The 26701-nt window shown below is 35.6% G+C and overlaps 1 protein-coding gene across 5 annotated transcripts in view; it reads right to left on the bottom strand.

Moving 5' to 3' along the window:
* Cog5 (component of oligomeric golgi complex 5) overlaps positions 1 to 26701 on the bottom strand; it is a 360858-nt gene that overhangs the window by 230837 nt on the left and 103320 nt on the right. For 4 of the 5 annotated variants that reach the window (XM_015488339.2, XM_048786107.1, XM_048786108.1 and 1 more), the window contains one exon: positions 8057 to 8149. The exons of the other annotated variant lie outside the window; for it this stretch is intronic. In XM_015488339.2, the coding sequence (XP_015343825.1) occupies positions 8057 to 8149 (93 nt within the window). The remainder of the gene's footprint in view (positions 1 to 8056; positions 8150 to 26701) is intronic. 5 annotated transcript variants of the gene reach the window in all.

Raw genomic sequence — 26701 nt, 5'->3', positions numbered from 1 at the left:
AAGATAAGAAAAAGTGTATTATGTAATAATTAAAGCAAATAATATGACTGTATTTTTAAGGCAAATATTGAATTGTCCTCAAGGGAGTGAATGTCCATTTCTAGAAATATCTGAACTGATTAATAAAAGAAAGTCCAATGACATTAAGGTCAAATAGCACATATTACTCAAAAATTAGACCTTAAGTTAAGAAGAGGAAATCTAAATTCGGCTTCATTTATAGGCCATCAAATTTCGGAAAAGGAACTTTCTGAGCCTCATTTTGCTCCTCTATGGATTAGTATGAGTTTCATATGAGAATTGAGTTTCAGTTGTGAAATCTCCTACAAAATATGAGTGTTGTACACAAATGCAAGGTATTATAATCAGAAACTGTATTAAGCAAACATGGGAAACAAAGAAATACTACCACATTCTGACTTCTTTCCTATTTTATATCCCCAAGTACATTCTCCTCCGCCTACTCAATTTCAAGAAAGGCAAATATCTAACCTTAATACATTCTGTTTGATATCAATCTATTATATCACTTCTTTTAGAATGAACAGAAACCTGGGCATCTTCAGTAAAAGACTATAATGATTTTTATTTCTGCTTCTGTGATATTTTCAGCTGAAGATACAAAGTGCTAGTGCCTGGGAAAGAATGGTCACTTTGTGACAGGTGCTCTTTTAGATATGTGAAGTCCCAGTGCCAAGAGAAAAACTATAAGATTTTAATATACATTTTACATTCCATGTTTTATTTATTTCTACTGTTATACATTAATTAAACATTTTAATGTGCATTTTAATATGCATTTTTAAACAATAATACAATCACACATTCCACATAAAAACAGAAATTCTTGCTTGCCATAACAGTAGTATACCAAGGGTTTTCCCATTGCAGTCACTCCAACTTGTCAAATCAATATCATGTTTCCTTCATCATTAATCTAAATTCAGTTTTGTTGAAGGTAACAAAGTGCCACCTAAATAAACTTTTAAGGCAAAATACATCTACTGGCCACAGTTAGCTTTCTAAAGGTGGCCAATGAAATGTACATTCCTGTCCATCAAGAATATCTGGGAAAGTTTCACTTCCCCAGGTAATCAACTGCTCTTCTTTCTTGAACTTGTAACTTTTTCCTACCAAGTAATTATATTCAATGCTCAAAGGTGTAGCAATCTTACTGAGGCCCTCCAGATGAAAATAAGAATGGTGGAGTAGAAAGAGAGAAAAAAACTTAGTTTCTTAACATCATTTGTGAGCAAATACAACACCTCTTTACTGTTACATGAGAAAGATGCATGTTACTTTTAAGTCACTGCATAACAGAGCCAAAGTACTAGTAAATGGTACTTGCTAATAAATATAACCTGTGAGTTAAGTGCTTGAAAGACTATGAAAAGGAATATAATTTATATCAGAAAGTCAAAGATAAATCTGTTTCTCTTCCTGCAACTTCTCAAGTAGTGACTGTTTTCTCCTGATCCCTTCTGTAATCTGGCCTGGAGATTAATGGTAGTCCACTTTGCTTCTTAAAACTTCTCAACATTCTCCCTCCATCCCAAAGAACCCCAATTGTGAATTTCAAGTCACCAAATTATGCCATTCATTACTACTCCCTGAACTTCTCTCCCATAATGCACAATGAGCTTATATTTCACCCATTCTCTGCTACTCAATTCTATGGTCACACCTTCTGGGCAACCTCTCCATTCTGTATGCTAGAATCCCTTGCTGCCTTGTCAAGAACTTTTCTTTTCTTGTGGTCTTGTGGATTGAACTCAGGGCCTTATGCATGCTAGGCAAGTGCTCTACCACTGAGCTACACTCTCCAGCCCAAAGACAGTCTTTCAGGACCTTTCCTATAATTTTTCACTTCTCTATTGAGTCACTCATTCCCATCCACATATAATTATAACACAAATTTCTCTTGTTTAAAAAATTTTTTGACTATATATCCTTTTCCAATTACTAATAGTTTCTCTACTGCACTTCAAAGCAAAATTCCACCAATATGGAATCTAATATTTTTTTTCTCACATTCTCTCTTGCACCTACTGAAAACAGTCCTATTCACTCCTCCCATACCACATAAACTGCTCTTTTCTTAATGTTACCTTTTTGTTGCTATTTCAATATATTTTCATTAAAAATTATATTTCTAATTATATGTGTTATATTTAGAAAAACATAAATATATTATTTCCATCAATTTGGCTAAATTCTATTTATTATAATAATCATATATATAACTATATGTCAGTAATTATAATTATTAAATACATTATGATTATATCAAATATATTTACTATGACTAATTATAATAATGAGATTCTAATTTAGAATAAATTATTTTAATTTTTCTATGTAGACTATCATCTACAAATAAAGACAATATTGCTCCTTTCTTCTTAATTTTTCTACTATTTTTTTCTTTTCCTTATTCTACTAACCTTAGATTTCTAGTATGAAAAAAAAATTGCAATAATGAATATGATACTTACTTCATAGAAACCCACAATCTGATTAAGGATGCCCCTACTATTTCTTATTCTCCCATAAAATTGCTCTTCACTTAATTCTTTCCATATGATAACTTTTTATTTAAAAAAAGTCAAACATAGCAAATATTTTTTTCTCTACTGATATAATAATTTGCCTTTAAACTGTTAATTTAATTAATGTATTATCTTGAATTAAATTTGCATCCTCAAATAAACCCGACTTTCTCCTTATGTTGTACCATCCTTAAACATTTCCAGATACTACATTATTCTTTTATAACCCCCAAAAACCACATTTTCCAGGCTGAGATTCTGGCTCAGTGGCAGAACGGTTGCCTTCCATGCATGAGGCACTGGGTTCGATCCTCAGTACCATATAAAGATAGATAGATAGATAGATAGATAGATAGATAGATAAAGGTGTTGTATCCAGCTACAACAATCAATCAATCAATCAATCAATAAAGCCGCATTTTCCAAAATTTATACCCAAAGGCTAGAGTTAGTCTGAGTTCTCAAACTCAATATCTATAAGCAGATCATTCAACACAGGCAAAAAGTTGTTCCTTCATTTATTCAGTTTTCAGAGAGTAGAAGGTAGGTCAAGAGAAAATATTAGCTGGGATTGTGGCTCAGTGGTAGAGCACTCGCCTAGCACGGGCAGGACCCAGGTTCGATCCTCAGCACCACATAAAAATAAAGGCATTGTGTTGTGTCCACCTACACCTAAAAAATAAATAAAATAAAAATAAAATTCTATTTTTAAAAAAAGAGAGAAAATACTATTCTGAACAATTACAAATTATTAAAAATCACCATGGTGATAACAAATTGAAACTTCTGAGAAATTCTCCTTGATACTGAGAATGGATTATACTTTACCAGGAACAGAAAGCCTACGCAAAAGAAAGAGAATTTCTATGCCAAAATGATATTTCAATAATGGAACAAACTGGATGGTGGAGCAAGTATCTAGTTTGGGGAATGTGAACTGTAAAGGGGAAAGGCTATGGATGAGGAGACCAGGAGGCGGGCCTATGTTTTTGGTAACAAGGACCTTAGCTTCTAAGATAATTATCATTTACACATTATAGAATCTGAATTTATAATCTAATGTCCTATTTCCTCCATGAATTTCTAATTCATATATCATCTCTGGGTTACCTAAAAAGCATCTTAGCATCAATATTTTCAAAATGAATCATTATTTCCCCCATAAAACTGCTCTTCACTTAGTAAATGATATCAGTAAATGATATCACAAATGAATTGTCTAACATTCCCATAAAATATTCTCCATAATCTTCCTGAAAGCAGAAATTTGGCTATTATATCTCTAGTGCTTAGAGCAATGTCTAGGACATAGGAGCACTTAAATAAATACTTATCTGGATGAATTATCAGAAGACTAATTCTAGTAGTCTTAATTCTGAACACTACAACAGAATCAGTAAAAGAATAAGAACTTCCAGGGGCTGGGGTTGTGGCTTACAGGTAGAGAGCTCACCTATCACATGCGAGGCCCTGGGTTTGATCCTCAGCACCACATAAAAATAAATAAAATAAAGGTATTGTGTCCAACAACTACAACTAAAAAATAAATATTAAAAAAAAAAAGAACTTCCAGCAGCTATAAAATAGCCTACTTTTGGTTTTCCCTCCTGGTAAAAGAAGTTGAAAGGAGTGTAGTAGTTACCAAAAACAAACAAACAAACAAACCAAGCATCCTAGGTACTGTTCTATGCCTCTGGCAATAACTGCTCCTCAAACTTTTAGAATCTACAGAATTATAAAAAATATATGGCTTATCGGTAACATATATGTATGTGTGTGCACATGGATCTTAGCATGTATAAGATCCCGGGTTCAATTGTCAGCACCCAAAAAAATAAACAGAAGAAAAACAAGAATCTTTTATATGCCAATGAAATAACCAGTGGCTGAAACCACCAGAAGCTTCAGGTGCTGATCACCAAAAAGACTGGAAGATTGGAACTTTCAACCTCATCCCTTTCAGGTGAGTGGAGAGAGACTGGAGATGAAATTAATTACCAATGGTTATGATTTAATCGACTGCCTATGTAATGGAATTCCCATAAAAACCCCTAACAGGGTTCAAAAAGCATCTGAGTTGATGACTATATCAAAGTGTTTAGACAATGACTCATCAAAGAAGGCAGTTACATTTGATTCTTCCCCCAAATGTAACCCTTACATCTCTTCTCTTTCACCATTCCCAAGTTGTATCTGAAGGGTTATGGAAAATAATATTCCTACAAGATAGTTCCCCCAGAAAAACTGAGAGACATGTGACTTGGGAGGGGAAATCAGCTAGACATTAAACCTCTCCCAGTATATCCTTTCCCAGTAATAATGGGCCCGAGAGAAAAAGCAAACTTTCATCCCTGCCCGGGTTCATCCCCAGCTTCTCCACCAAAAACAAGCATTTACCCCTTCCCATCACAATAGGTCCTGAAAGGAGGAGGCAATACTGAAAAGCTCAGAGCCCTGTACTTTTACCCTTTCCCATTGCAGATGAGTCTTGGAAGGAGAAATGCAAAATGTGAAGCCCTAGGTAACAACGGGTTCCAGAAAAAAACAGAAGATAAACAGTGAACACCGAATTGTAAGCTCTTCCTAGTGATAATGAGTTTCAAACTTTTATAATTGCCTTCTGAGTTAACCTGCACAGCTAGGTCCCTGACTGTCTAAACAGCACATCCTCCGTCTCCAATGATTAATTCACCCTCATTGTAAACTACAAAACCCAGATTCCTTCTGTAACTCAGGGACCATCTCCATACCAAGAAAATGAGCCCTCCATGCCTAATCAATTGACTTTGCTGCAGAATACAGGAAACCTTGCTGATCCAAGGTTTGCTTCCTGTGTCCTGCCTCTGTCATTTGTGCACCATGCACTTATAGTATCCTATATATCAAACTATAATAATAGTAAGGTAAACACTTTCCTGGGTTCCATGAGTTGTTCTAATAAATTATCTCTCATCTGCTGGGTCTCTTCATGCATTTTATCTCCTTGTAGAATTATAATATTTAATCCTCTTTGGTCATTTTAGTAAACTCTAAAGAGGAAGTAGATATAAAGGTGCTCATGTATTCAAATATATTTTAACATTAATCCAGAACTTATATTTTGGTCAAACTACAATACAAACTGCTCCTCTTCAAACATTTGCACCTTCTCAAGCTCCAAACATCCCAATAAAACCTTATCTTTCAATACTCAGTTCAAGTGCTACCTACACACAACATCCTTTCTTTTTTTCTTTCTAATCTCCCAAACTGTAAACAATTTATCTATCTCCTAAATTTTCACAACACATATTTTGCACGTCTTCTGGCATTTAATTAGACCATATGTGCTAAATTTTAATGACTAATGCTCAAAAATCTCCCCCACTGCCCAAAGTTATTCACTTTATCAAAACATTTTAAATTCCATCAATCAGCGATTTATTTAGTGAAACAAGTTAACTTTTAAAAGTACAAATTCTCTAGCCAGCAAGATAGAGGAATATGAAGTCCCCACTCTTATCTTCCCCAAACAATAAGAATTTGGTGCTGTTCACATACAAAAAAGGCTCTCTGAAGGAGCCTTAGAATTCAGGTAGGAGGCTGTAAAATCACAGAAGAGCCCAAAACAATGGAAGAATATTTTGAGAGTACAGACCAGCACCCAGGTAGCAGACCTGCCAACTATGCTCCTGAATTCTAACCACAAAACCACAGAAATAACTCTTTTCTCCAAAGAGCTTGGCTACAGCCTATTTGGCCCTGAGCCAGAACCAAAGCTATCTGCCAAAGGGTTCAGGAAGAATCATGCAGATTCTTGGCAGTCTCTTGGCAGAAAGGTCTCTCTGCCTACCAACAGTGATCCCAACAATGAATCTGAAGGTTACCCTGTGACTCAGCTTCCGCTCCCCTTAGCTGAGGTCCCAATGTAGGACTGTTCACAAAAGGACCTAAAGGGCCTGTGGCTCAGGCCTGTAATCCCAGCGGGAGGCTGAGGCAGGAGGATCTTGAGTTCAAAGCCAGCCTCAGCAAAAGCTAGGTGCTTGGCAACTTAGTGAGACCCTGTCTCTAAATAAGACAAAATACAGCTGGGGATGTAGCTTAGTGGCCAAGCACCAGTGAGTTCAATACCTAGTTACTTATCCACCAACAACAACAACAACAAAAAAGGACCTAGCGGGAGAACCATCCATATCTTGAAGGCTGGGGATTACCTGTTTATCCAAGTTTCCATGAATGGCTTGCTAGCCTATATTCCACACTAGATCCTGAGGAGCCTATTCTCTGTTTCAGCCCTGTCACAGTACCAGGGGTACTATTTTGCCTGTGCAGGAAACAACTGTGAAATATGCACATATGTGAGCCAACAGGGCAGGTTTGCCAGCCTCCATTCCACAGCACAGCCAGAGGGTGCCCAGTCTTACCTCCAACTGCATTTAGAGAACTACTGCACCTATGCAGGGTACTTTTAGGGAACATACTCATTTGGGTACACATGACAGGCTTCTGGACTCAGGTGACTGGCAACATTTTCCTATAACCTGGGTAGCCTCTTGAATCTCCCCTAAGTTCATCCAGGCCAAGACTCTGCACCAACCTTGGCACCCTCATGAGACCTGTGGCAAACCTAGGTTTAGGGAATCTTCCAGGACTAAAATGGCTATAGCAGTCATGGGTACTAACAAAAGTCTGCTGAGATTTCTAGATAGGCTTATTGAAGAAGGAGAATATAAAAAGGTACACTGGAATAAGTATATAATTTTTCAACATGCAGACACTTGTCTACAAGCATCAAGAACAATCAGGAAATCATGTTCTTGCCAAACTGACAAAATAAGGTGCCAGTAATAGACCCCAAACAAATTGAGCTGCTTGATCTGTCAGATAAGGAATTAAAAATACCTGTGTTCAGAAAGTTCAGTGAACTTCAAGAAAATACAGAGAAACAATTCAAAAATTAGAGAAGTTGAATAAGTTTTAAAGATTAAACAGAAGTTCTAGAGATAAAAAATACAGAACAATATTAAAAATGCAATAGAAAGCATCAACAGTACAGTTGATCAAAATAAGAATGAGCCATCTGGTGGAGCCCTCAGTCACTCAGTCACCCCCTTAAATCAACACCAGCATGATTCCATGACAGCTAGAAATTAAAACAGAAGGAAGTCCCCCACTGTAAGACCTCTTAAGAATCCAGTCAAAAAGAACTTCTAGAAAGATCACTACTAGCCAACAATCACTGAAGCTCCTTCTCCCTTCCCCTCAGTGCAAACAAGGGGATTGGGGTGCTAGGGACCTGTGCCGGGAATGGTGTCTAACCAGAATCTGTGACTAGGATAAGGGTGGAGAGCTCTATGCAGGTCGTTGGCTAGATCAGACAGAGCTAGCAAGAGAGCAGCTTTGGCCCCTAACAGAGGAAAGTAGATTCACCAGGCCCCGTCCATTGACACAGAGGGAGAGGGGGTACCATGGAAAGTCCAGGGATCACAGGGCTATACCAGAGGGAAGCTGCCTGAATAGCCACTTACATGGAGTACCAGGTCCAGCATGATGGCAGTTGCCCACAGAGGGCTGCAAGAATAAGTTCCTTGAATACCCCAGGAAACATAAGCTGAAGGCAGCTGCAAAGATAGAAAATTACAAGAGTAAAGATAATAGGAAGTGGCTGCTCCCAGCCTTAACTGAGCCCAGCCTGACTTGTAATCACAACTGGCAAGTAAAGAAAGAACAGTTTGGATATTGACAAGATGTTACATCAGACATAGTAAACACATGGAATCAATGCCAGCCATTAAAAACCTCAGGTAGGAGAAACTACCGTCTAGGTGAACCACCTTCAATAAGTACTCCTGAGAGAGGCATCAGCCAGGGAAATACTTCTGCATCACAGAACACCTGCAGAAAATCCACAACCAGAGATCCTATGCTCACAGACAGCCACCAGGATCTACACCACAATGAAAAGGATCTTATAGAGGGGAGCATATATATATGGTGACCCACAGAAATCACAGGGACAATGCAGAGCCTGCATCCTGAACTACAGCACACAATAGAAACAACCAAGTGACAACACAGCACCCTCCAAACAATCAGTTGCAGGCCCCTGAGCTGACAAACCAGAAGCAGCTGGTAGGAAATTCATAGTAATTAGGAACTGGCTCCTTTATCCCTGTAACTCTGGGGAGATCCAAAGCCAAAGACTAATGGATATCTGCTATATGTCCAACCCCCAATGAAACCCAAACCCAAGATTCAACAGAATTATTTTCACCTTGACATGGTTTACTATAAACTCTAACATCAACTTTGATCATTTCAATAACTCTTTAACTTGAATAATAATTGTTACCCCAACAGAAAACACAGTACCTTCACTGATTTGAATGCATGTCATCTAATGATATAAAGCACTAATTGGAATCAATAATCCTTTGTTTTCCTATCTCTAGGAAATAGAGATAGGAAATACTTGCTCCTCGTGTCTGCTACTCAACCTCTTCCATTATCAGCTACTACCTCAAATACCATGCATTCATCTATTTCTCCTTTCTACCTTGGTATAAATTAGTCTTTTACTCCTTTTCTTTTAGTTTTGTTTCTTCTTTCAGACTCTCTCTTTTACCCTCTCCTTTTTGCCCAATCTCTATTCCTGCCCCCACTTTTAGCCCTCATATAAGTTTATAGTAAGATTACTGAATTTAATAACCAACTTTTGACCTATTTCAGAACCTTATTACATATTTATAACTAGATTTGAGAAACCATGAAGAACAATACTAACACATTTTTATTTCTTTTATTAAAATACTTCTTAGTGGGTTGGAGTTGTGGCTCAGCGGTAGACTGCTTGCCTCACGTTTGAGGCCCTAGGTTCAATCCTAGGCTAGAAAATAAATAAATAAAATAAAGGTATTGTATCCAACTACAACTAAAATACAAACATTTTTTAAAATTTTTTTTAGTTGTTTATGGACCTTTATTTTTTTATTTATTTATTTACATGTAGTGCTGAACATCGAACCAGATGTGTCACGTACTAGGCAAGTGCTCTTCCACTGAGCTATAACCCCAGCCCACGTTTTTATTTTTTATGATGATGAAGAACAAGGTTTGGTTGTAAAGTGATTATAGTAAATAGGGTTCAGTGGCATCTCTCTTCAAGTAGTGCTGATGCAGAGGTCACACACTGACTTAAAATATTATTATCTGGAGATTCACCCAACCCAGGGGTCTTAAGAGAAAGAAGCTCACAAAATAGTCCTTTGCTTAAAATAAGAAGACAGGCTATACCTATACATGGGTAGACATACAGACAATGTGAAAAGGCAAGAAAACAAACTATCCTAAACAGGACATAATGCTACAACAACAGACTTAATTGAAACTACAGTGGTGAAAACTACAGAAGATGTAAAGAGTAAAATCAGAGAGCAAATACAGAAAGTGAAAGATTATTTCAATAAAGAGATATAAATCTGAAAAAGAAACAAACAGAAATCCTTGAAATGAAAGAATCAATAAACCAAATGAAAAATTCAGTGGCAAGCATTATTAATAGATTAGACCACTCTGAAGATGATTTTCAGTCCTCAAAGACAAAGAATATAATTTTTAAAAAAAGTTGACCATACATAAAGGATGTTAAGAGACCGTGAACAGAACTTGAAGAAATATGGGATAACGTGAAAAGACCAAATATTAGATTTATCAAGACAGACAAAGGATCAAGAAACAAACCAAAGGAATGCACAATCTTTTCAATGAAATCATATCAGAAAATTCCCAAAAATAAAGAATGAGACAAAAAGTCAGATACAGGAAGCTTACAGGACCCCAAATATACAAAATTATTACAAAAGACATAGATGAAGGCACATTATTATGAAAATGACTAACATACAGAAAAAGGCTGCCAGGCAAAACATTAGGTCACATATAGAGGGAACCCATCTGGATCTCAGCTGATTTCTCACGTCAGACCCTCAAACCTAAGTCTTAGAATATTATATACCAAGCTTTGAAAGTCAATGGATGTCAGCCAAGAATAATATACCCAGCAAAATTAAGCTTCAGAACTGATAATGAAATGAAAAGTTTCCCTGATGAACAAAAGTTAAAAGAATTCACAACTTGGGCTGTGATTTTAGCTCAGTGGTAGAGCGCTTGCCTCACAAGCATGAGACACTGGGTTCAATCCTCAAAACCACATAAAAATAATTAAATAAAGATATTGTGTCCATCTACAAGTAAAAAATAAATTTTTAAAAAGGGTGCTGTGGGTCTATATGTGACTGCATGACCAATGTAATTCTGCAACCTATACACTCAGAAAAATGAAAAATTATATCCCATCTGATTCAAATGTATGATATGTCAAGATCATTGTACTGACATGTGTAACTAATTAAAACAAATTTTTAAAAAAGGAATTCACAACTAGACTGGGGCTGTGGCGCAGTGGTAGAGTGCTTGCTTAGCACATGTGAGGCACTGGGTTCAATCCTTAGTACCACATAAAAATAAAAGCATTGTGTCCATCTACAACTAAATAAAAACATTTAAAAAAAAGGAATTCATAACTAGAAAGCCTGCACTGCAAAAAATACTCAATAAAATGTTTCATGAAGAAGTAATGAAAAATAAAAGTGAAAATCAGCAAAGGGAGGAACTACATTGCAAGAATAGTCAATGAAAGGAGAAATTAATTCAAATAAAAACCAGAAATAAATCAAAATTTCGGGGAATAAAAATCATTTCTCAGTAACAACACTGAATGTAAATGGCCTGAACTCATCAATCAAAACACAGACTGCCAGATTGGATTAAAAAACAAGAGCCAATAATGTGCTATCTCCAAGAGACTTGACTCATAGGCAAAGAAATCCACAGACTGGGGGAAAAAAAAACTTATCATTCATACAGATTCTGTAAAAGAGCAGGGGTTTCTAGCCTCATATCAGATAAAGTGGACTTCAAGCCAAAATTAATCAAAAGGGATAAAGAAGGACATTTCATACTGCTTAAGGTAACTGTACATCAACAAGACATAACAATCATAAATATTTGTGCCCCTAACAATGGAGCATTTACATACATCAAACAAACCCTTCTCAATTTCAAGAGTCAAACAAACTACAACAATAATAATAATACTGGATGATTTTAACATCTCTCTCTCTCACCACTGGATAGATGCTCCAAACAAAGACTAAATAAAGAAGCTATAGAAATAAAAAATACAATTACTTTTAGACTTTAGATTTTAAAGACACATATAGAATATTTCATCAATCAATAACTGAATATGCTTTCTTCTCAGCAGCACACGGATTCTTCTCTAAAATAAACCGTACCTTAGGCCACAAAGCAACTCCTAGCAAATACAAAAGAAAAAATAGCTATAATACCTTGCATTCAATCAAATCATAATGTAATGAAATCTAAAATCAATGAGAAAATTAAAAATAGAAGCTACTAAATAATATGCTATTGAATGACTAATGAATAGCAGAAGAAATCAGGAATGAAACAAAAAAAATACTTAGAGGTAAATGAGAATAGTGATACAACATATCAAAACCACTGAGACACTATAAAGGCAGTTCTAAGAAGAAAGTTCACTCCACTGAGTTCATTCACTAAAAGAACAGAAAGTCAACAAATAAATATCCTAAGTTTACATCTCAAAGCCTGAGAAAAAGAAGAACAAGTTAAAAAGAAGAACAAGTTATTTTCGTCTGTACCAAAAGCAGTACAGACAGAAAATAATTAAAATCAGAGATGAAATTGAAACAACAACAAAAAAATTCAAAACAAGATGAAAGAAAAGTTGTTTTCTGAAAAAATAAATAAATAAAATGATAAAGCCTTAGCCACATTAACAAAAAGAGAGAAAACACAAATTACTAAAATTCATGATGAAAAAAAATATCACAACAGATACTACTGAAATACAGACCATAAACAGAAACTATTTAAAAAATTTATATTCTAACACAATAAAAAATCTTGAAGACATGGACAAATTTCTAGAGACATACAGCCTACCCAAATTGAATCAGGACACAGAAAATTTAAACAGATCAATTTCAAGCAATGAAACTGAAGATGCCATGAAAAGCCTACCAACTAAGAAAAGCCCAGGACCAGATGGATTCTAAGCTGAATTCCACAAGACCTTTAGAGAATTAATACTCCTCAAATTATTCCATGAAACAGAAAAGGAGGAAACCCTTTCACACTCATTCTATGGAGCTAATATTCACCCTCATACCACAACCATACAAAGACACAAAAAGGAAAGAAAACTTCAGACCAATATCCTTGATGAACACAAATGCAAAAATCCTCAATAAAATATCGGCAATCACTTATAAAAACATATGAAAAAGATAGTGCATCATGATCGAGTGGGGTTCATCCTAGTGATGTAATGCTGATTCAACACTTGAAAATCAATAAACATAATTCATCATCAGATCAATAGACTAAGAGACAAAAATCACATGATTATTTCAATACATGTAGAAAACACATTTGACAAAATACAGCATCCATTCATGTTCAAAACACTAGAAAAACTAGGGAAAGTAGAAACATATCTTAACATTGTAAAAGCTATCTATGTTAAATCCAAGGTCAACATCATTCTAAAAGGAGAAAAATTGAAAACATTCCCTCTAAATACTGGAATAAGACACGGATGCCACTTTTTACCGCTTCTATTCAACATAGTACTGTAAACTCTAGCCAATGAAATTAGACCGACAAAAGAAACTAAAGGGAAACCAATAGGAAAAGAAGAGCTCAAACTATCCCTATTTGGGAACAACATGATTCTAAATTTAGAAGACCAAAAAAACTACACTAGAAAACTTCTAGAACTCATAAGTGAATTCAGCAAAGTTGAGGACATAAAATTAACACCCATAAATCAACTGCATTCCTACACATCAGTGATGAATCAACTACAGGAGAAATTAGGAGAATTATCCTATTCATAATATCCTTAAAAAATAAAATATTTGGAAATCAATCTAACAAGAGGTGAAAGATCTCTACAGTGAAAACTACACAACAATAAAGAAATTGAACAAGCCTTAGAAGATGGGAAGACCTCCCATGTTCTTGGATAGACAGAATTTACATTGTCAAAATGGCCATAATACCAAAAGTACTATACAGATTCAATGCAATTCCCATCAAAATTTCAATGATGTTCTTCACAGAACTAGAAAAAGGAGTTATAAAATTCATTAGGACAAATAAGAGGCCCAGAATAGCCAAAGCAACCCTTAGGAAGAAAAGAGAAGCAGGAGGCATCACAATACTGGACCTCAAATTATCTTACAGAGTTATGGAAACAAAAACAGCATGGTAGCACCAAAACAAATATGAAGACCAATGGAAGAAAACAGAGGACACAGAGAATAATCCACATAAACAAAATTACTTCATACTAATACAAAGAAGCCAAAAACACACACTGAAAAAAAGAGCCATTTTAAAAAATGGTGATGGGTAAAATGGAAATCCATGTATAAAATTTAACCTCCATCTCTCACCTCGCACAAAACTCAAAGTGGATCAAAGACCTGAGAATTATACCAGAAACCCTGAACCTGCTAGAAGAAAATTAAGCCCAAAACTCCATCCAACATATTGGCTCAGGAAATAACTTCCTTAACAAGACTCCTAAAGCACAAGAGATAAAATCACTAAGTAGGATGGCATCAAATTAAAAAGCATCTACAGAGAAAAAAAACAAAACAAAACAGGAACACGAAGAGATACCAGAATGTGAGAAAATCTTTGCCAACTAATCCTCAGATATAGCATTAATATCCAGGATATACAAAGAACATTTTTTAAAAACTTAATACCAAAAAACAATCCAATCAATAAATGGGCTAAAGAACTAAAAAGACAGTTCTCAAAAAATACAAAGGTCAACAAATATATGGAAAAATTTTCCATGTCTCTAGCAATTAGGAAAATGCAAATTAAAACTACATTGAGATTTCATCTCATTCCATTCAGAATGGCAATTATCAAGAATACAAATAACAAATGTTGGTGAGGATATAGGGGGAAAGGCACATTGTTAGTAGGACTGCAAATTATTGTAACCACTTGGTAACCACTTGGTATGGCGATTCCAAAAAACTAGGAATGGATCCACCATATGACCCAGCTATCCCACTCCTTGGTATATACGTAAAGGATTAAAAATCAGTGGAAAATTACCCCATTCAAAATAGCCTCAAAAAAATATAAAATAAAGTACTTGGGAATCAACAAAAGAGGTCAAAGACCTCCACAATGAAAACTACAAAACACTAAAGAAAGAAATTGAAGATGGAAAGATCTCCCATGCTCTTGGAAAGGCAAAATTAATATTCTCAAAATGGCCATACTACTCAAAGCACTATACAGATTCAATGTGATTCCAATTAAAATCCCAATGTCATTCCTTATAGAAATAGAAAAGGCAATCATGAAATTCATCTGGAAAAATAAGAGACACAGATTACACTTAGCAAGAAGAGTGAAGCAGGAGGCAATACAACACCAGATGTTAAACAATACTGCAAAGTTATAGGAACAAAAATGGCATGGTATTGGCACCAAAATAGACATGGAGACCAATGGTACAAAATAGAGGACACAGAGACAAACCCACATAAATACAATTATACATACTAGACAAAGGTGCCAAAAACATACATTGGATAAAAGTAAGCCTCTTTAACAAATGCTGGGAGAACTGGAAATCCATTTGCAGCAAAATGAAAATAAACCCCTAACTCTCACCATGCACAAAACTCAACTCAAAGTGGATCAAGGATCTAGGAATTAGTCCAGACACCCTGTGCCTAATAGAGGAAAAAGCAGGCCAAAATCTTCATCATGTCAGATTAGGCCCCAACTTCCTTAACAAGACTCCTATAGTGCAAGAAATAAAATCAAGAATCAATAAATGGATGGATTTAAATTGAAAAACTTCCTCTCAGAAAAAAAAAAAAAAACAATCAATGAGGTGAATAGAGAGCCTACATTTTGGGAGCAAATTTTTGCCATGCACACATCAGATTTCCAGGATATAAAAGAACTCAAAAAACTTAACACCAAAAAAATCCAAACAATTCCATCAATAAATGGACTAAGTATTTGACCCAGCTATCCCACTCCTCTATACACAAAGGACTTAAAAACAGCATACTACAGGGACACAGCCACATCAATGTTTATAGCAGCATAATTCACAATAGCTAAACTGTGGAACCAAGATAGAGGCCCTTCAATAGATGAATGGATTTTTTAAAAAGTGGCATATATACACAATGGAATATTACTCAGCAATAAAAAAGAATAAAATCATGGCATTTGCAGGTAAATGGCTTGTGTTGGAGAATATAATGCTAAGTCAAGTTAGCCAATCCCTAAAAACCAAATGCCAAATGTTTGCTCTAAAATAAGAATGCTGATTCATAATGGGATTGGGGGGTGGAGCATGAGAGGATTAGATAAACTCTAGATATGGTAAAGGGGTAGGAGGGGAAGGGAGAAGGCATGGGGTACAAAAGACTCTGGAATGAGATAGACATCAGTGGCCTAAATACATGTATAAAGACATGAATGGTGTGACTATACTTTGTGTACAACCAGAGATAAAAATTTGTGTTCAATATGAATATGAATTGTAATGCATTCTGCTGTCATATATAACAAATTAGAATGAAAAATAAATTTTTAAAAATGGGCTAAGGAGCTGAACAGACATTTCTCAAAAGAAGCTATACATTCGATTAATAAATACATGAAAAAATGTTCACCATCTCTAGTAATTAGATAAATGCAAATCAAAACTACTCTTAAGATTTCATCTCACACCAGTCAGAATGGCAGTTACCAAGAATACAGATAATAATAAATGTTAGCAAGAATGTGGGGAAAAGATCTAAAAGTATTATGCCAATAAAGAAAAAAAAACCTTAAAATCTAAATGACTTTATTGATATTCCTCAACTTTTTGTTTTGTTTTGTTAGAAATCCTAGTTTTAGCTTATAGTAGATTCCATCTCTTCCTATTTTAGGGAAGTCTAGGATTTCCCCTATATTTATGTATCATAAAGAACATATGCCAACTGGCATTATTATATTCCTACCCATCTTATTCACAGTCTCTTTTACAGACAAATTGATACTATTTCACATATCCTTTACTGTCTTCTAAGAAAAAGAAAACTAAGGCCTCTAGAAAAGAGAGGCAGAAAGCAGGGGGAGATCTGGCCCAATTTGTTTGTGGGCTCTACAGATTCCTACAAATTAAATATTTCATGTTCAGTTACCTCAACAAATAAATTAGAGGTCTGTTTCAAACAATCCTAATGGACTACTGTTACAAGACATGAACCTACATGGGACCAACTCAATCATGGTAAAAGTGTGTACAAAACCCGGCCTTTTCATCTTTCTGGTCCTGGTTCTGCATTTTCAAAATGACGTAAACTAAGTTGTCTCTTTTGTCCTTTCCAATTATATTAGTTTGTGTACTTTACGCCATCCTCCAGTCTAATCAACAATGCAAACAGTTCTCCTTTTCTTAATTAACTAGTTGGTTGCATGCTATGGCAGTACATTAATAATAAAATTTATTTTTAAAATAGAGTCTAAATTATTCAGGTTTATTTTTCCAAAGTATAAATTATTCAAGTTCATCTCATCATCATTCATTCTTAGCAATTAAAAGAAATCAGCCAGGTAAAGTAACACAGCCCAAACAGTTCAGGATTTTAATACCACAAGCTCAAAGTTAGGTATCTGCACTTTACCTAAATTTTCTCCATTTACTCCAATTATATTTTTCAAAATTGTGCCTGTTCTTTCTTACCTCCTTCCTATTTATTAAAACCTATTTAGAACTTTCAAACCAGATGGTCTCTTTCCACAGCTTATTATTATTATTATTATTATCATCATCATCATCATCATCATCATCATCATCATAGTATAATATATAATATAATCTGTAACAGAACATATAGCATATATTATATCACATATAATAGCATAATAGTTTTATTACTATAATAGTGGGATAACAATTTCCGCATAGAGAACACATTGATATTATACTGAACTGAATAGAATAAAATGACTCTCCTGGACAACTAAAAATACAATTTAAAAGAGTACCAGTAACCAATACTTTAACTTTCTTTGACTTCTGACATTCATACTTAGAACTCTGACACTAATCAGTAGAAATAAAACTAATAAATATCTGTGAGATTAAATCAAAAACAAAACAAAAACCATAAAATGCTTGGTAGGTTTTTGTTAAATTACTGTTTAAACCAAAAATGTAGCTGTGAGACAATAGCATTATTCCTTAAGATAAAACTTACTTGTTTACATGCTAAAAATAAAATATTTAAGATTATTAAACTTTTCAGAATTTATGGTGAGCTTACATACACAGCTATTTGAAAATGGGTTTACTGCTAACTCCATTTTGAACTTGAATGTTGAAAGATAAATTGGAAGATTTCCTTAATCAGAAATTGGACAGTAATCATACCTTCACTAATTTAAATATTTCATAAACTGTTCCATTCATTTTGTGATTTAAAAATACTGTATTATTTTGTTTTCAACTAATAGATAAAAATTATATATATTTATGGAGTCACCTATCTATAGTATGTAATGTTTAAATCAAGGCAAACATACCAATCTCCTCCAACCCTTACCATTTCTTTATGTTGAAACTTAAAAAATCCTAGTTTATAAAAAATATATGACATTATCATTATCATTATGTATAGCCACCCTACTATGCAAAATACCAGCAGAATTTCTTTCTCCTATCTAATGTTAAGTTAGTAATAATTAATCAATGTTTGCTTACCCTGGCCACCCTCCTTTGCCCAGCTTCTGGTGACCACTATTTCACTCTCTTAGATTCTGTATGAGATCATGCAGTATTTTTCTTTCTGTGTCTGGCTTATTTCATGTAACATGATGACCTCCAGTCCATTCATGTTGCTACAACAAAGGATTTCATTCTTTTTTATGGCCAAATGGTATTAATTATGTTCCACAGCTTCTCTATTTATTCATCAATTGATGGATACATGAGGTAATTATATTTCTTGGCTATTGGGTGTAGTGCTATAATAAACATATAGCTGCAGTTGTCTCTTCAACATATAATTTTATTTCCTTTGGATATATACCCAACAGTGGCACTTCAGTATCACATTGCAATTCTATATATTCTTAATTTTTTGAGAAAACACCATATTGTTTTCCAAAAAGTTTCAATTAAATTACATTTCAACCAATTGTGTACAGAGTTTCCTTTTCTGTATTCTCAGCAATACTTTTTACATTTTGTCTTTCTTATAACAGCCATTCTAACTGGAGTAAGATGATATCTCATTGTGGTTTGATATGCATTTCCTTGATATTAGTGACATTGAGCTTTTTTTTCATGTACCTGTTGGCCATAGTATATCTTTTTTTGAGAAATGTCTGTTTGGGTCTATTCCCGGTTATTAACAGATTTTGTTTTGTTTTTGTTTCTGTGTTTTTGCTATTGAGTTCTTTATATATTCTGGACATTAACCCCTGGTCAGATAGAGTTTATAAATATTTTCTTGTATTCTATAGGCTGTCTCTTTATGATTTTGATTGTTTCCGTCAATTTTTTAATAACAAAGAAAATCTTCTCCATATCATTATATAGGGTATAAATCAACAATACTATCACTACAATATTATCATTACAGTATATGCTAATAAACATTTAAATACTAGAATGGGGGTTATACTGGTAAATAAACCATTCACTCATTCATGCACCTAACAAATGTTTACTGTGCAATATTGTATAAGGCACCATGCTACAACACACAAAAATGAAAATAGAGATGCTTGTATCCATTGGCACAAGTCCTAAAACTGAAAAGTACATGACAACAGAACTACCATGTATATCTACAGATTCCAATACAGACTCCACTGCACAACTTTACATGTGTTGCTCATATGCATAACATTGAAAATAGGGCCCTTACAATAGTAGCACCATTGAGGAACCCTTCTAGGAAATTGCCCTGCAATCCATATAATTCAAAGGGCAATGACATGATCATAACATAGAATCAAACTGTACTACTTCAAGAATTATTGTTGGAACCTTTTACCTCCTTTGGGACCGCGGCCATTATTGGGTGTTGGCTGAGGTAGCCTCATGGGTTCTTCCAGACCATTTTCCGTATACGTGACCTGGCTGGATTGGCACACGCAGGCTTTTTTGACCTTAGCCCTGCCTAATGGTTTAATCTGAAATCTGCCTAGGCCCCTTAGTGATATTGACATAACTGCCCCTTATCGGTTCTCGTTACTGTCTCTTCTTACCCCCTCCTATCACTATATAACCTTGTCCCTGACACAATAAAGTTGAGATTGCTGCACCTCTATGGTTGACTCAACTCCGGACTCAGTGTGATTCTTGGCCAGGCTGGGTGGCGGGCCAGGTCACAACATTTACCCTCTCGCTCAGCCCCTCGGAGACGACAGGCTGGTCATGCCTGTCTCCCACGTACCTTTGTTGCAAGGAGCAACAAATTATCATCTAAGTGATAGTGTTCTATCTTCAAACACTTCTTTAATTTGTCAGAAAAAATCTCAAAGGCACAAGGTCATGGGTTCAATTCCCAGTGCATGCGCGCGCGCACAAACACACACACACACAAAGAAAAAGAGAAAGAAAGAAAGAAAAAAGTAACTAAAGACTCTTATTTAAAACAGCACATTCACATGGATAGACTTAAACATAAGAATCATATGATCATCTCAATAGACGCAGAAAAAGCATTTGACAACATATAGCACCCCGTTATGTTCAAAACACTAGAAAAACTAGGGATAACAGGAACATAGTTCAACATCATAAAGGGTATCTATGCTAAGCCCAGGCCAACATCATTCTAAATGGAGAAAAAATTAAAGGCATTCCCTCTAAAAACTGAAGCAAGACAGGATGCCTTCTTTCACCACTTCTAGTTAACATAGTTCTTGAAACACTGAACAGAACAATTAGATGAAAGAAATTAAAGGGATATGGATAGGTAAATAAGAACTCAAATTAGCACTATTTGAGGACAATATGACTCTATACCTAGAAGACCCCAAAATGCCATAAGAAAACTTCTAGAACTAGTAAATAAATTCATCACTATACCAGAACTTAAACTGCACTACTGAGCAATAGTAACAAAAACAGCATAGTATTGGCACCAAAACAGACTGGTAGACCAATGGTACAGAATAGAGGACATAGAGACTAACCCACAAAACTACAATTATTTTATTAATATAAGATAATTATCTTATTAATATACGATAATTAATATAAGATAATGACAAAGGTGTCAAGAACATGCACTGGAGAAAAGATAGCCTCTTTAACAAATGGTGCTGGGAAAACTGAAAATCTATATGCAACAGAATGAGATTAAAGCCCTATCTCTCACTATGCACAAAACTCAACTCAAAATGGATCAAGGACTTAGGAAAACAACCAGAGACCCTGTGTCTAATAGAAGAAAAAATAGGCCCTAATCTCCATCATATGCCATTAGGCCCCAACTTCCTTAATAAGACTCCTGTGGCACAAGAATTAAAATCAAAAACCAATAAATGGGATCGACTCAAACTAAAAAGTTTCTTCTCAGCAAAAGAAACCATCTGTGAGATGAATAGAGAGCCAACATCCTGGGAGCAAATCTTTACCTCTCAGACATCAGATAGAGCACTAATCTGTAGGGTATATAAAGAACTAAAAAAGTTAAACACCAAAAAATAAATAAATAAATAGCCCAATCAATAAATGGGCCAAGGACCTGAACAGACACTTCTCAGAAGATGCTATACAATCAATCAACAAATACATGAAAAAATGTTCATCATCACTAGCAATTAGAGAAATGCAAATCAAAACCACCCTAATATTTCATCTCACTCCAGTCAGAATGGCAGCTATTATGAAGACAAACAACAATAAGTGTTGGCGAGGATATGGAGGAAAAGGTTCACTTATACATTCTGGTGGGAATGCAATGGTGCAGCCATTATGGAAAGCAGTATGGGGACTTCTTGGAAAATTGAGAATGGAACCACCATTTGACCCAGCTATCCCTCTCCTTGGACTATACCCAAAGGACTTAAAAACAGCATACTACAGGGACACAGCCACATCAATGTTTATAGCAGCACAATTCACAATAGCTAAACTGTGGAACCAACCTAGATGCCCTTCAATAGATGAATGGATAAAAAAAAAAAAGTGGCATATATACACAATGGAATATTACTCAGCAATAAGAGAGAACAAAATCATGGCATTTTCAGGTAAATGGATGGAGTTAGAGAACATAATGCTAAGTGAAGTTAGCCAATCCCAAAAAACTAAATGCCAAATGTTTTCTTTGATATAAGGAGGATGATTCATAGAGGGACAGGGATAGGAGCGTGGGAGGAATAGACGAACTCTAGATAGGGCAGAGGGGTTGGAGGGGAAGGGAGGGGGCATGGGGTTATTAATGATGGTGAAAATGTAATGATCATTATTATCCAAAGTACATATATGAGGAAAGGAATTGGTATAAATATACTACGTACACAACCAGAGATATAAAAAATTGTGCTCTATATGTGTAATAAGAGTTGTAATGCATTCCGCTGTCATATATAAATAAAAAATAAAAAAATAAAACAGCACATTCAAAAATGGTAAATGCTAGGGCCTATATGATAAACTTTATTTGCTTAAACTTGCTTAAGTTGATTTCTAATGCTGATATATCAAACTAATTTCAATTCTGAATGAATAATTTCAGTTTTAAAAAGGCCAAATGAGTTGCTTAAAATTATACTGCAGACCCGAAACAATATACATCTAATGAGATAATATGGAACTAAAAGTTTGTCATCTTAGACATACAACCTATGATAGTCTACCTCCAACATGATCCCTAATAATTCCTGCCTCCAGGTAATCACATTTTTCTGTGTAACTCAAACTAGAATTGGTATAACAGAATATGGCACACATGATAGTACATAACATTTGAGATTTGACTATAAAGGGCATCATGGCTTCTATAGTAGGTACCCATTTATTCTCTACCTGCCCACCGCAATGTGGGAGAAGTCATCTGCCATGTTGTGAGCCCTCATGATAAGGAACTGAGGCTTACCAATAACCACATGAATGAGCTTGAAAGTATATCATCTAGCTACAGTCAAGCCTCCAGGTGATTAAAAACTTGGCTTCTAGCTTCACTGCAACCTCATGAGAAACCCTGAGCCATAACCACCCAGTCAACGCTTCTGGATCCCTAACCTCTAACTATTCCTGCCATGACAAATTGTAACTAGTGGTTTTAAACAATATAATTTACTATTTCACAGTTCTGTAGAAGTCCAGTAGGCTCAACTTGCTTTCTCTGCTCTGGGTGTCACAGCCTAAAATCAAGGTGTTGGCTAACTCCTTTACTGGGGTAGAGAAAATCTGTTCATTCAGGGTTCTGGCAGAATTCATCCCATGTAGTTGTAAGAAAAAAACTTTCTTGACTAGCTGTCAACTACGGATATTCTCAGCTTCCAGAGACCACTCACATTCCTTGGTGCTTTTCCCCCTACCTCCATTTCACATTTCACACTTTGAATGTCAAATGCTTCATCTCTCTGATTTCTACTAGGAAAAATTCTCCATATTTAAGGTCTTACATACTAGACTGCACCCACACAGATGATCCAGGATCATCTCCTCATCTAAGGGTCTATAATCATCATAACAATATTTTTAAAGTCTCTTTGCCCACAGGTTTTGGGAAATAGGACACGAACATTTTAGAAGGACATTATTCTCCCTACCATACCTTAAGGAACAGCATGATTTAATAAATCCTTGTTGCTTTAAACTTTTTCATTTGTTACACAGTAACAGATAACTAATACACATACCAAGAGAAAAATACCTTAAATTATAAACCCACATAGAGTTACATAAAAGGTGTACAAAATTTCACATATTTCATACATACATACACATACCTGACAGGTATAATGCTAAGCATTTTCTCATATGGTATCTTGTAAATTTTATCAATAACCATATATTATTATTTACAAGATAAAACTCCTAGTCATTGGTAGAATTTAGATTAAATCCCAGTTATTTCAAATTGAAGCTACATTTATGATACCTACTTCTCTTTTTCTCTTATAAGGTTTCAAGTTATGACATTTTAAGAATTAGATTTTTACTCTAATTTTAATGTCTTCAAAAGTAGGTTTCCACAAATTTATTTTATTCTTATTGTTACCTTTGTCTTCAAATAAACATGAAATGTTTTATTGCTGAACTTGAAAACTGAAATCACTTCTTCACTGAAAGGGACATATGGAAAATGCAATTATACTAGTATTCACCTTCATCCCAGTGCTTATATGAGTACCATATTCCCAATGCTATTTTCCTGAGGTTATCAATTCTTTTTCCCTAAATCCTAAGCCCACTTTTCAATTCATCTTATCTGAAGTCTCAGAACAGATGGCAGATTGACTACCATCTTTTCTTGGCATCCATCTATTCATATCATCCCACCTCACTTGCCACTGCCTCTTAGCCACTTTTGTCATCGTTTTCTCCTATGCTCACCTGCTCTATATTAGAGTAACTCAAGGGCTTTATTTTTACCATTTTAGGGGGGATACAACTCCATACTTTTTCATATTCAATTGCCATTTGTATGTGGCAGCTCTCAAATTTGTATCTTCTGTTCCTTTCTTTCTCCTGGACTCCAAATCCACATCTGGAGTATCTATACTTGAGAGTCCAAGAAGACCTCAAAATCAACATGTTCTATTACTTACAAACATCTGTAACAAAACCATTCCTCCTAAAAGCTGTCACTCAGTGAGAAGCTCCTCCAGCCACTTAATTTGACAAGTCAATCCGGCTTCTCTCAAACCTCATATCCTTTTAAAATGAATCCACTACTTTTTCAATCATCGATGCTTCTCCTTTAATTCTTACCAGCATCAAATGCTAAGTAGCAAACCGAGATTCCCTGTCTCTAATTATGCTCCCATATTCCAATCCATTTGATATTGTTGTCAGAGTCATCTTTCTAAAATTCAAGCCTGATTTCATTACTCTCATTAACGGAGTCATTACAGCTCTCCTGTAAAACTTTGAATTTTCGAAAATGGCTTGCACAACCATTTCCCATCTGTCTTCTCTTCCTATCAATACTTCTCTGCACTTCTCATATCTTCCTCAAATTTCTTCAGAGAAAGGAGAGCTGGTACTCTTTTACCAATCTCAACTAACACCTATCTCCTTGATCAACCTAATACTTGAATATAATTCATATCTCACCTTATCTATTTCCTCAGAAACAATTTTCTTGGTCATATCCCTCACGTCCCTCTAGATTAGTGCCCTTCCTATGGGATTTCTTAGCATCTTACACTTAACCCTTAATATTGTGCTTACTGTATACTGTTATGGCACATTTATTTGTGACAGAAAGCATGTGTCTCAAAGAATGTACTAAATTGCTCTTAAATGTCTAACCAGGAGTGGGCGCTGGGGCGGTGAAAGAAGGGACAGGGGCGGGCTCTCGCGGATCCTGCAAAGGATACTCGGAGGCCAGCCCGGCACGACTGAAGCAAACCTCGCTTGAGAGAGAGCGGAAGATGGCGGCGAATAGAGTGCAGCACTCCCGTGTACTGCGTCACTGCGCAGGTGAATAACGAGTTAGAACGGCCAAAAGCTATCTTGTTAGGAATTTCCAGCAAAATTGGGGTGCACCGAAACCTAGAGGAAGGATTTCCATCGCCTGAGGATCGGTTACTGGGGCTCAACCGCGAGTGAACCGTGCGCCCGGAGATTCAGGCTGATTTATCGGCGGACCACCCTGCCCCGCTGCTAGAGATGGCGGCGCACCGGGAAACACCGTGCTAGCAACGCAGAGAAACGGTGCTGCAGATTCTGTGGGCTCCGGCCGGCTGTGCCCTCACTGTGCTCCAGGCTGAGTACTGGGTTTCAGATGGGGGAAGGAAGCGGTCCAGTTCTGTCCTCCACACCGGACAGCCCATCAAGGAACCCAGAGGCCACCATCTTGGAGAGCTGACGTCACCATCGCCAGTTTTCGACAGATTGCAGCTCATAAAGCGATAGAACAGCATGACCACCCAGATTATGTACAACTGACTAAATGCAAATAGATGAATACTACGAATCAGTCTACAGTCCGCCTAAGCCCTTAACTACCCCCAAGTACTCCTGTCTATTCTCTTGTTAATATCCGCCTGCATTTGAGCAACCCCACAAAGAAGCTAACATATACTAACCTCCATACCATCAAATCGCCCGACCTCAAAAAAAATCCTAACTTCAAACCTCAATTCTATATATGCCATCAAAATCTGTAGGTCTTTAATAAAACTAATTAATTTACCTTAAATCACAATTAAATCCATCATCTCTAAACATTGTCTCCCAACACAAAGGAGAGATATTGGAACTATAAAAACGAAAACAAATTTAAAGAAGAAAACAGAAACACAGCAGTCAAACAGAGTTGGAAAGTAACGTGAGCACCATGAAAAAACAAGGGAAAAAAGGATTACAAACAATGCAGGACAACTTAAATTCACAGGAGAACCTAGAGGCATCAGAAAAATGGACAGAGAAAGAACTCAAGGCATACCTAACTCAGATGGAATGGAATCTTAGAGAAGACTTTAGACAGCAAGTCCAAACAATGAAAGTATACTTTGAAAACGAATTACATAAGCAAATTCAAATGTCAAAGAATGAGCTCTACCAGGAGATAGAGATTTTTTTAAAAAATCAAACAGTAATCCTAGAAATGCAGGAAACCATAAACCAAATTAAAAACTCAAACGAGAATATTACAAATAGATTAGATCAAATAGAAGTCAGAACATGCAATTTCCCTTTTCTCTCCCTTTCCATCCCACCTCATGTATCTGTTTAATGTTAATCTTTTCTTCCTGCTCTTCCTCCCTGCTCTGTTCTTAGTTGCTCTCATTATATCAAAGAAGACATTTGGTATTTGTTT

Source organism: Marmota marmota, unplaced genomic scaffold (genome assembly GCF_001458135.2).
Source record: "Marmota marmota marmota unplaced genomic scaffold, marMar, whole genome shotgun sequence".
Lineage (NCBI taxonomy): Eukaryota > Metazoa > Chordata > Mammalia > Rodentia > Sciuridae > Marmota > Marmota marmota.
This window is presented reverse-complemented; position numbering and strand designations above follow the sequence as displayed.